Genomic DNA, 12105 nt, shown 5'->3' on the forward strand with positions numbered 1-12105 from the left:
CTGAGGGGGGCTGGACGCCCCTTCCCAGCCCATCTGCCTCCCTGTTTCCCCAGAGCTCGCTGTGCTGTGCTTGTCCCGTTAAAGGTCTCCAGCCCCCACTGCTGCCTGGAACGGTGGCTCCCTGAGGGTAGGAAGTGTTGTTTTGACCTACGTCTGTCTGTCTCGGTACCTCGAACGGTGCCTGGTGAGTGAGCCTGCCTCGTGGCCCTGTCCTGACCAGCTGCTCCATAGGGGCTTTCTAGGGTAGGATTGGCTTAAAGCAGTGTTCCTTTAATCTGGCAGATGGGAAGCCCTACCTAATAGCAAATTAGCAGTAAAAGATAAATGATGTTCTGGGAGCGTCCTGGAGAGAGGGAGGCCGCCTTGCTGGAGGAGGTGACAGACGTTCCACAAGGGGAGGCAGAGCAGGTGGACAGCATTTCTGGAGGAGGACGCAGGCGAGCACAATGTCTGCGCATCTGTGAGCGTGGGGGCGGTACTTGTCCCAGCGGCTGCTTTCCTTTCCTCTCCCGCTGCACGCTGGCGCTAAAGCAAGGACTCGCCTGGAGAGGGTCTTTGATAGTAAACTGGTGCCGGCTTTCACAGAGTGATGGGCATTTACACAGATGTGTTTCCACATACAACTCACTGTGTCCTGTGTGATGAATCGTTTCTTCCATTTTTACGGTACTTGTCAAGATTTGTAGCCCTTAGGAAGTGTCCTACACTCTCGAAGCCTCGGTTTCCACATTCGCTCAAGGTGGAGCAAAACCGTGCACGGTCTGCTCTCCCTTCCATGGCCGACATGCTGCGTACACACAAATATTTGTTGGATTGAGTCCAATTTAGCAACAGATGTAGAATTTAGCAAAAGTTTGACTGTCGTGTATATGATGTACTTTCCATCTCTTTTGCATATAATGGAGAAAACTTCCCAGACTTCATTGCATGTGGTAAAAGACTTATCAGATTTTGTAGTTTGGTGAATTTCATAGGGAAAGAAAATCGGAAGCTGCTGAAAGGATTAAAACTTTATACTTTCAAAAATTATCCATGGCAATAACAGTCAATTTTAGGAGTTAACTATTAACTGTGGAAAATGTTCAGGTATTTTGAGTGCTTACAGTTCCAGAACTGTGGCAGAAGATGGGATTAAAAATGGTGCTGTAGGAGTGCCTGGGTGGCTCAGTCGATTGAAAGTCTGACTCTTGATTTTGGCTCAGGTCATGATCCCAGCGTTGTGGGATCCAGCCCCACATCCGGCTCTGTGCTGAGTGTAGAGTCTGCTTAAGATTCTCTCTCTCCCTCCCTTGGCCCCTCTTCTGTCTCTAAAATAAAGTTAATAATAAAAAATAAAGTAACAATGGTGCTGTAGATCCCTTCGGTTTTTAGAGTGGCTGCTTTCCTGTGTGGTGCTTATGGACTCACCCTGCTTTGACCTGGGACAGCCCGTGTCAGGGCCCCAGCTTCTGTCCCAGTTGCCTCCCTACTGGTTTTGGCTGCCGGCAGTGTGGTTCTTTCTTTACCTCCTAAAAGCAGTGATTTTTGCCTTTAATTCTGAGGTGTTGGTCTTGTCGGGGAACAGATGTTTGCTCAGAAGTAAGTTAAAGTAAATGCATTTGTGTTCTCTCTTTTTTTAGGCAAAAGTAAAGAAGCAGAGATAAAGAGAATAAACAAAGAACTGGCAAACATTAGATCAAAATTTAAAGGTAAGTGTGTTCAGTCTTTTTCGTGAAATGTCCTTTTGTAGATCTTCTGGAGCGGGGCCTCGTCTTCTAATGCCTTTTAACTCTTTCCTCTTTGAATCAAAGTTCTGGGTTAGCACAGTTACTCCTGTGGCTCTGCTGGAATTAAGACGTGCTCAGGGTCAGGCCATTGGTCGCTCTTGAGTTGTCTGAGAACTTGTGTGGAAGGGATGGGGTGGAGGGGCCCCTCCCGGGACCCAGCCTCCTCCTGAAGAGCAGCTCCTTCCACTCCTGGACTTCACTCCTTCAGGTCTGGGAGTGGTGACCCAGACAGACCCAGTGCGGTGTGGGCTCAAAGCGTGAATCTCAAAGAAGTGCTCTACCTGAGGCCTCTCATCGTTTCAGTGTGACAGTTATCTGGGCACTTCCTGTACCAAAGTGTTTCTGGCTTTGTGAACCAGTCACGAGCCACATCGCCCAGCCACTCAGGTGGTGGCTCTCTGTAGGCCAGCACGTCTGGAGCGCACCTCTCTGGGCGCCCGCACCTTGAGGGGCTGTAAAGTGCAGATGGTCGGTACCGAGGACACGTTTGTGAAAGGCTGGCTGATCCGTTAAGGCTTACTTTCTCAGTGAATTTTTCCAGGTTTGACATCTGGTTCACGTGGCTGAGCAGACTTTAGCCATGAGAGTGGCTGGAATTGCCCGGGAACAGTGAATACAGGAGAGGCTGGGACTGAAGCCAAGGAGCTGGGGCGGGGTGGGGTGTGTGTGGGGGACACAGAATTTCTAGGAATGGGTGGCTTCTCAGGGCTTGAGGATGGGTATCCTGTGTTATCAAGGGATGCAAACTAGTGGACCTCCAGTATTTCCCTGTGGAGCCCTAGGGAAAGGATTATGTTTTCATATTTTGAATTAGGCCTGAGGATCTTCTAGAAGGTCTGTGAAACTTCTGAAATTGCACATGAAAAGGTTTGCTGTTTCACACACACATGTGCGTGCATATACGTGTATAGAGTACGTGTGTATGTTTGGGGAGGTCTATAATTTTCATCGCTTAAGTTTTTTTTATTTAGTTGTCTTTGTTAAGATTTTATTTTTTTATTAAAATTTTTTTTACATGTTTTTATTTATTTTTGAAGGAGAGCGAGACAGAGCATGAGCCGGGGAGGAGCAGAGAGAGAGAGGAAGACATAGAATTTGAAGCAGGATCTGGGCTCTGAGCTATCAGCACAGAGCCTGATGCGGGGCTCGAACTCATGAACTGTGAGATCATGACCTGAGCCAAAGTCGGATGCTCAACCGACTGAGCCACCCAGGCGCCCCAAGATTTTATTTTTTTAGAGCAGTTTTAGGTTCACAGCAAAATCGAGGAAGGTATGGAGATTTCCCATACACCCCTGCCCCCACACCTGCACAGCCTCCCCACTGTCGACACCCCACCAGGCAGCTGAGGAACCCACGTGAACACGTCATCATCACCCAAAGTCCACAGTTGATGTCATGGGTCATTCTGGGGGCTGTACATTCTGTGTGTTTGGACAAACGAGTGATGACACATATCCATCACTGCAGTATCGTACAGAGTTGTTTCATTGCCCCAAAAGTCTCTTGTGCTCTACCTGTTTATCCTTTCCTTCCCCCCGGCCCCTGGCAACCACTGATCTTTTTACCATCTCCATAGTTTTGCCTTTTCCAGAATGTCATAGAATTGGAATTATACAGTATGTAGTCTTTTCAGATTGGCTTCTTTTACTTAGTAAGGTGCCTTTAAGATTCCTTCTTTCCACGGCTTCCTAGCTCGTTTCTTTTCGGTGCCGAATAATATTTCCTCGCCTGGACATCTCGCAGTTTATTTATCTGTCCGCCCGCTGAAGGACATCTTGATGGCGTCCGGGCTTTGTCGGTTGTGAATATAGCTGCTGGGATTATAAACAAAGCTGCCGCGAATGTCCCGTGAGCCCGCGTTGCGTGGACGTAGGTCTTCGGCTCCCGCGGTAAATACCGGGGAGCGGGGCTTCCGTGTCGCGTGGCAATGGCGTGTGGAGTTTTCTCAGAAGCCACCAGACTGTCTCCCAAAGCGGCCGCCCCACTTCCCATTCCCACCAGGGATAAACGAGAGTTCCCGTCGCCCCGTGTCCTCTCCAGCATTGGGTGATGTCGCCGTTCTGGCTTTGGGCCGCTCCAGCGGGTGTGTGGAGGGATCTCACGACTGTTTTGATGTGCGTTTCCCTCACGCCACGTGACGTGGAGCATGGTTCCGTGGGTCCGTTTGCCGTCTGTGCCACATGGTGAGGGGTTTGTAACTTTCACTGCATCCTAAAGGCACTGTCACATGGTGGTTAAGAGTAAGGTTGCCCTGACCACCTGCAGACAGTGTCCTTGGTCTGATGCTTTACAAGGTGTGCTGCCTTGTCAAGTTACTTACCCTTCCCCGTGTCTTTTCTCAGCTTTCCCGTGGGCTACTGATGATCATTTCAGGCTGGATTCTCCGTGAATCAGACCCTGAGCTAGGCTTGGAGGGCTGAGGATTTATGAGAGGAGCATCTGTGAACAGGGAAGGGAGGGAGAGGGCTAGAGGCGGGCAGGGGAGGCCCGTTCGGGAGCTTTGACATGAAGATTGCCTGTCAGGGGCATCTGGCGTGGGGTGGGCATGGCCGGGCCCTTGTCCCCCCGCCTCGCGCAGCTGTGGCTCGAAGCCAAGGAAGGCAGTCCCTGATGAAGCTGACCCTTTGAGGTCCCCACGCTCTTGGCAGCCCCAGTCCTTCACTGAAGGGAGGGTCCGTGTCTGCTGCAGTAATTATATCTGTACGTGGAACTAAGCGTAAAGTGCTCTATGGAGAGTGAGTGCCTATAAACGTTAATCGTGTTGTTATTAAAAACGGGTTCATGGCCCTTCGGATGGTATGTCTTCAGACTTTCTGTATAAATGTTTGGGGGCAAACAAGCCTTGTATTGTTTCTTCTGTCTTCATGCCTGCCTAAGCTAAGCTGTCCTAGGGAGGGAAGGAGGTTCCCTCTCCCCTGTGAAGCAGTTGGCATTACTGAGTATGTGTGCACCTTGCATAGTAACAGATAATAGAAAACCTACCCTTTGTCCTCAGAAATGTGCACCCTGGGGGGCTTCTGAGTCCAGTTGTGGCAGATTAGCTAACATACGTCTGTACCATATGGTGGAAATATAATACAAGTCACTAATGCAGACATACATATAATTCTAAATTTTCTAGTAGCAACACTAAAAAAAAAGTAAAAAACAGACGAAACTCATTTTAGGAGCACCTGGCTGGCTCAGTTGGTGGAGCGTGTGACTCTTGACCTTGGGGTCATGAGTTTGAGCCCCAGGTTGAGTGTAGAGATCATTAAAAAAAAACAACAAATGAAACTTCACAAAAACCTAGTTTTAATATGTTTTATTTATTGTAATATGCCTAAAATAGTATCAATGCAACATGCAGTCAATAGAAAAAGTTACCTCTTTTTCTAAAGAGATATCGTACGTCTTTTTCATACCACGTCTTCGAATTCTGGTGTGTATTTTACGCTTCCAGCACACTCCACACTCCACGCAGACCAGCCACACTTCAAGTGCTCGGTAGCCACACGTGGCTAGAAGCTGCAGGTTGGACAGTGCTGACTTCGGATACGCTGTTAAAAAAAGTCTTGAGGGGTTGCCTGGGTGGCTCAGTTGGTTGAGTGTCGGACTCTGGATTTCAACTCGAGTCGGTCTCGCAGGCCTGAGATTGAGCCCCGCATCCCAAACCCTGCTTGGGATTCTCTCTTGGAAGCATCATAGATCACAAGAAACAAGGAGAGTTTCTGGACCTTCTCCAGGAGGAGGAGAGTGTCCACATAAGCAAGTACAGCACACCGCTGTTTGTGCCTCGAGAGCGTTCGCTGATCGCTGATCCCAAAGAAAGAACCGTGAAACGGACATTCATGTGACCATGGAAGTCAAGAGGGTGGTTATCTGTCAGGGTGGCTTTGCCCTCCAGGGGACATTTGCAACACCTGGAGACCGGGTCCTTTGTCACCACCCAGGAGGGGGGTGCGTTACTGCCATCTAGTGGGTGGAGGGCAGGGAAGCTGCTTACACGCTACAGCACATACAACAGCCCCCCCCCCCCACCCAGAGCCATCGGCCTGAGATGTCGACATGCCGAAGTTGAGCAACCCTGGTCTAGGAGAAGAATCAAAGCCCGGAGCCCACGAGAAGTGGAGACCCTTTTTGCTTTACACGGAGACTTTCAAGGCAGTGCCCTAAGGGCAGGAGTGGACTGGACGGGAGCCAGCCCTGTCACAGGTGTGCAGTGGGGCTTTGGACACCTCGAACTTTATACTCGGGTTAAGGTAAGAAAAGCAGTCCCCCGGAGGAGGACACTGTCATTGCAGGCCACAGATGATGCCTAGGATTTTCACACACGTAGTCCAGCCTATGGTCACAGATAACCAGGCACATAGGGAGTCAAGGTGGCGTGAGCGGGAATCAGCAGAGACCACGGGAACAGACTCACGGAGAGCTCTGATACCAGATTCAGATGGTAGTAAAGGGGTAGGTGTGCCATTTTTAAAGAGCTAGAGGCACCCTTGAAATTTGTAGCAGGAAACTTGGGTGCGAAAGGTGGCGTAGCGGAATTTGAAATATTAGAGCAAATGGAAATCCCAGAACTGAAACCTGCAGAAACCAAAGTGAAGAACTCTGGATTTCACAGCAGACATGGTTGAAGAGAGATTTGGTGTTCTGAACAACAGGAACAAAGCGGGTCCTGAATAGCAAACAGGGGACAGGACAGTGGGCGAGAGGTAAAGGGATGTGGTGGTCAAGTCTCAAAGGTTTAGTTGGCATCCCAGAAGGAAAAGAGAGAGAATGTGGCAGCTTTTAAGAGTGCACGAAGTTGTGTTGTGCGAGAGGAGAGAAGTTCGCTGTCCCCTTGATGGGGATGGAGGGGGCCCTTGGGCCTGGCAGCACGCTTACCGTTAGGCTGTGCCACCTGCTTCATGGCATCTGACCGTCATTGTTTTTTTTCCCCCTAAGTCCTTTAAAGTCTAATTCCTAATTGTATCTTTCTAGATTTCGTATATTAAGAATTTATTTTCTGATTTCAGTACGTTGTGAAATATCTTCAAAATTTTAGTGAATTTGTGTGTCTTAAAAAACAAGGAATGAGTGAAATTGGCCAGACTGCAGGCTCCACACACACAGGTGGCGTGAATGAGGTGCACACCTAGACGCGTTCTGCGGGGATGCAGAGATCACAAGTCACGGGCAGGGGAGCTGTGCTGGCAGCCGACTTGGCACGCGGCAGATCGGAAGCCTGGCCCCGTGCTGGAGAACAGCCAGTGGAAGACTGCCCGGCAAGAGCATCTTCTAAGACTGAAGCTGGAACGGAGCTTCTTCAGACAAAAATGGAGAGAGTTTCCCGTGAGGAAAAGGGAATTCCAAAGGATATACTTGAGGCCAGAAGCAGAGAATCCCAGATGCAAGGTCAGAGGGGCAGAAGACGAGGAAAGACGTGGCGGCCACGGAGGTGACCGCACGCTCGCTGCGCACCATAGCACCTTGTGCAGTTACAGATACACGTGGAAGCAGGTAGATGAGAAGTGATACAATGTGACGGTCCTGAGAACGTCGGGAAGTTGCATCTGTAATCCGAAACCCTGCCACCGAGAAGGCTGGAGGCCGGTGGTCTCACTGGTGGGCTCTGTCATTTGAGGAAGGATGTGGGGCTTGGTCATGTGATGTGGCCGGTGGGACGTAGACCACGACTGTGCGCCACTTTGAGACCTAACCTCGAGGAGGGTTGCTTGTCTCTACTTGCCCCTTCGGGGGCCTTCCCATCGCCTCCTTGGGAAGGATGTGCTTCGGGTGCTGCTGGGCTGAGAGAAGGAGAGGCGCCCTGTGCGGGCCTAGATCCCGCTTGTGGCTGGAGGCCGCCCCTGCTGAGTCTTGGCTGACCTGCAGACTCGTGAGCGAGAAGGTGGTGCTTGTTGTGTGAGCCTCCCGGGTCTGGGGTGGATTGGGGTAGTTACTGTGACATCAGCCGGCACGCTCCACCTCGAGACCTCTGGGAAGCAGCTGCTGTGGTACCCTTCGCGGAGACATCACGCTTGCTTGTTACTGACTGTCCGCAGGGGTGTACCACACGGCATCCGCTAACTTGCTACGTAACCACTGGGTGTCCACCACGGTCTGGGGTGCACAGCTGAATGAAGACGTTCCCATAAAGGGGGGGCGCCTGGGTGGCTCAGTCGGTTAAGTGTCCGATTTAGGCTCAGGTCACGATCTCACGGTTTGTGAGTTCGAGCCCTGTGTCGGACTCTGTGCTGTCATCACAGAGCCCTCTTTGGATCCCCCCTCCCCCCTCCCCCCTCCCCTCCCCCGCTTGCACTGTCCCCCAAATAAAGAAAACATTAAAAAAAAGCTCCCATAAAGAACTTAGGTTATTGTAGGTATAGAAAGACTTAAGTAAAGCACAGCTTTTTATGGAGGAAGCGCGAAAGCTCTCGGCAAGGGGGCGTCACGCCGGCTCCCAACGGGCCGGCCGCACCCCCCCCCCCCCCCCCCCCCGCCCCGTCCTCGCCAGTGTTCTCCCGTGCTTTATGCCTTTCTTCCTGGTGTATTTGACAGGAATGGTTTAAAAGTTGGCTTTATGGGATGTGTTTTACTTGCAATGAAATTTACTTAAGCGTGCACTTTGAATTTTGGAAGGTGCATGTATTCGTGCAGCCGCCGCCACAAACGACACAGAACATTCCGCCGCCCCACATGTTCCCTGTGTCCCCGTGTACTCGGCCACCTTCGTCAGCCCCCAGCGGCCACCAGTCTGCCGTGTGTCACGGTAGCTTTGCTGTTTCTTGAAACCCACGTGAAAGGGATTGGGTGGCGCGAGGTCTCTTCAGCTGAGCACGGTGCGCCCAGGGCACGCGCGTGTGCCAGTGGCCCGCGAGCGCTTCTGCACCGCCGTGCACTCGCCCGCGCTTGCCTGTGAGGCCGAGGCTGCGGTGAGCACTCCCGCTGGGCACACACCCCGGGCCCGCGGCAGGGGGCCTTTCGGCGTTTTCGGGGGGCTGTGCACGTGTCGCTCCTGCCAGCCGGTGGGAGCGGTCCCAGTTCCTCCACGTTCTTGCCGGCACTTGGCACGGTTGATCTTGTGAGTTTTGGTTACGGTGGGGGGCGTGTAGTGGAACCTTCCTGTGGTTTTAATTTGCATCTCCCTTTTTCTAACCACTGAAATCAGTAAGCATTACAGAGAGTGGAGGAAACGCCTCGGGTCTGTGGGGACTCGGGGGCGAAGAGTGGATTCTCCGGTTCACGGAGGAGGCAGGCAGAATGGCGTGGGGGCGAGGGAAGAGTACCGTCAGGGTGCAGACGCGAGGAAGGGCCATGTCCATCCTGGTCTTTCCACCTCTTTGATCGCGAGATACTTGTCGAGCACCGGTGTCTGTGAGAGAAAACAGTGGGAAAGGGCCACAGCGCAGAAATTGTCCGGAAGAGTCTGCTTCCTGGGACTCAGATGCTATGCCCGCAACCACACGGGCTCTGGCTGGCATCTTATTTGTCAGGTGGGAACATCTTTCTTGGTGAGATAGGGTCGTACTCGGGCGGCCAAGCTCAGACCTCCTCACAGTGGGCCAGGCGCCCTTGCCCTACTTGATGTGACTGCCCACGTGATCCCCCCCGGTGGAGGCTGAGGGTTTGGAAACCTGTGTGTCCCGGGCCACGTCTCCATTTAGCACAAGAGCCCTGCCCTTAAGGCACAAATGACAGATTCGTGTCAGCCTGAGGCCTGTTGGGGTCAGAGGTAAAACTGATAGGCATCTTTCTCCTGTCCCTTAAGAGTGGTTATCTTGGACGAATGTTGGCCGTCGCCACTGTCGAATGAGACAGGATAGGCCCTGAAAAGCATGAGCGACTGAGGGTGTTTTAGGTTGATCGGTGCTGGGACATGGCAGGGACAGAGCCGGCAGGGACACAACAGTGTGGTTGGAGGGGGTGCACGTGGGGAGCACCGCTGTGTGGGTACGCAGGGCTGACCTGGCTCTGACCCAGACACTAAGCCACTGTCAGGGTGCCTGCCCTCCAGCCCAGCGCCTGAGGAGGGAGCGTGTTTGTCCCCGCGTCTGGGTGCACTGGTGACTCACTCTCCAGTCTTGGGTCTTACTGCTTAATATCTTCTTACAGAAGGACCAGGTTTTTGTCATCCTCAGATAGACCTTGTTTCACATTTCACGTCCTGAAATTGGCATGAGTCTTAAGAGCCAGTGATACAGGGTCGTCCTAAGCCTCACATCGTCTCAGGCAGTGCTAAGCCGTGATGTGGTGTCCCGCTTCATTTCTGGAAGGGCCCACCGAGGAGGGGGCCGTAGACAAGTTGGGGGTCTCGGGCACAGACTGGATCCTGATCGTCAGTCAGGATGTGTGGCCTGTTTCCCACCTCCCCTCTTCTCTGGTCTTCACGGAACGTGGGGACGTGGGCCACCCCCTTTCAGGCACGAGACGTGCAGTTTGACAGTTTGAAGTTACTGGAATAAAGACACAGTTCTAGCCCGCCCTGAAACTAACATTGTGAGGACCACCTCAGTCTGGTCTGGTCCGAGTGAAACCACACCAGCTTGGAGGGACGGTCACTGGGAGGAACTCCTGAGTTCTGGTGAGGGTGACTGCAAGGCCCAAGGTATGGCCCCTCGGGCCCAAGGAGAGCCCCCAGGAGGACAGATCTGCAGGCCCCTCCTTGGAGCAAGGGGGTAGCTCAGCCCCCGGAGAGAGAGAAGGCAGCTGGCTTGGCCGGGCCAGGGCACGGGCCGTCAGGAACTCTCAGAGGGCGGCGACCCACCTCGGGCAGGCCGGTAGCGTGGGGCTGCAGAGGGGATCCGGATGATGGCGTGGGCACCGGGGTCACCTTGAGAGGGCCGTGAGAAGGTTATGGCCAGGGTGGGGCCCTGAATTCACTGTGGGACCTCGGAGCCCCTCCAGTCCTCACCCCAGACTGCAGGAGGGCCCCTTCTGCAGCTGTGGCACCGCCCCCCCCCCCCCCCCCCCCCCCAAGCAGCCCTGTACTGAGACAGCCACGAGGGAGAGGCGAGCAGAGGGCTCTGCCCCGGGCCGTTCGTGGAGGTGCGCTCGGAACTGACAGGTGGCACGGGGACACTGTGTCCAGCCAGCGAGTTCTGTCCTTGGGAGATGGGCTCGGTCTCCTCAAGAACGGAGAGGATGCGGGGCTACCCATGTGGCCGCCCTGCCCGGGCCTTGCTCCTGAGGTGGGTGGGTGCTGGGTGCTGGGAACGTGCGGGTGGACGCAGGCGGGGCCAGCAAGCACACTCTTTGTTGAGGGAAACAAAGCATCTGGGCTGCGGAGTGAGCAGAGCTCTTTGTTTTTGAGGCCGCTCAGGAGACCGAAGTGCGCCCGTGTCTCCTTCCTTGCCCGTGAGGGCCGGCAGGGCCGCCGTGGGGTACCTCTTGATCTGGGAGGGGACCCGGTCCCTGAGTCTGCAGCCCTTGTAGCTGCTGCTGGGAAGGCCGGTGGTTGGACACTTGCCAGAGAAAGCACTGGAGTCACCGTGGGCCCCGAGACGGCGGGGCAGCGGCAGCCAGTGCTCCCCAGACCGCACGAAGCCCACGGGACCCTCCCCCCGCCCCAGCCAGACTCCAGCGTATGTGTGGAAAGTGAGAGTGCTTCCCTCCCGTCCGCACCGCCCTCCACGACAGGACCCAAGGTGGGGGCGGTCCGTGGAAAGGAGAGGCTTCCCCACGGGTCACTCTTGAGTAGGTGAGGAGCCCCTGAGAGCAGGTGGGGCTGGACTGGGCAGATGCCTGGGGGAGGCACGTGGGCATAATGTGAGCCCCGCTCTCTTGGGGCCGTCATTTCTTTCCCGATCACGCCGGGCCTGTGGCACGGTCGGGCGTCTCCCTGCTGGTTCCCCTTGGGAGAGCCACCCTCTCACTGGGGGCAGGGCTCTGGCTTCAGGCAGGGTGGCGTGCCGGACTGCCCTCTGGGCTGGCACCCAGGTTCGTCCCCACTCTCTGCAGTACCTTGTGAGTTCCCGAAGCTGCCTTCTGGGCACTGGCCGTTACTGTACATCATAGCCACACACCGGGGCCAGGAGGTGCCTGGTTATTCTTGCCTTAGTGACGGCCCTGCTGTAAGTCTCCTGGCATCCGGGAGGGCTGTAGGAGGGACCCTGTGTCCGAGGTCCTGCAGGAGCAGAAACCAGTAAGGGGTTTCAGGGAAGGAGCCCCCAGGTGCTTCTGTGGCCGTCTCCACAGAGCTCAGTCTGACTGAGCTGTTCTCTCTCTTTGGATGCTGCTGTGTTTTCCTTTAAGATGTGCTCTGAGTAGCAGAGACCTGTCTCCAGGAGGTGAGAGGAGGTAGGGTGGTACCTTAGGCTTGGTTGTCAGAGGAGGCTTCCGGAAGGTGATGGAATCCGGGTGGGCAGGAGATGGGAGA

At 54.1% G+C, this 12105-nt stretch overlaps 1 protein-coding gene and 1 non-coding gene across 3 annotated transcripts in view; both read left to right on the forward strand.

The window, feature by feature from the left end:
* The window catches only part of AP2A2 (adaptor related protein complex 2 subunit alpha 2), an 82513-nt gene that overhangs the window by 37386 nt on the left and 33022 nt on the right, over nucleotides 1-12105 (forward strand). For both annotated transcript variants that reach the window (XM_081790192.1, XM_081790193.1), the window contains exon 2: nucleotides 1620-1688. In XM_081790192.1, the coding sequence (XP_081646318.1) occupies nucleotides 1620-1688 (69 nt within the window). The remainder of the gene's footprint in view (nucleotides 1-1619; nucleotides 1689-12105) is intronic.
* Nucleotides 6558-6681, forward strand: LOC132662662 (U6atac minor spliceosomal RNA). Its single transcript, XR_009602677.1, has one exon. It is a non-coding gene; the product is annotated as a U6atac minor spliceosomal RNA (small nuclear RNA).

This window comes from Panthera onca, chromosome D1 (genome assembly GCF_046562875.1).
Source record: "Panthera onca isolate mPanOnc1 chromosome D1, mPanOnc1 haplotype 2, whole genome shotgun sequence".
In the NCBI taxonomy this organism is placed as follows: Eukaryota; Metazoa; Chordata; class Mammalia; order Carnivora; family Felidae; genus Panthera; species Panthera onca.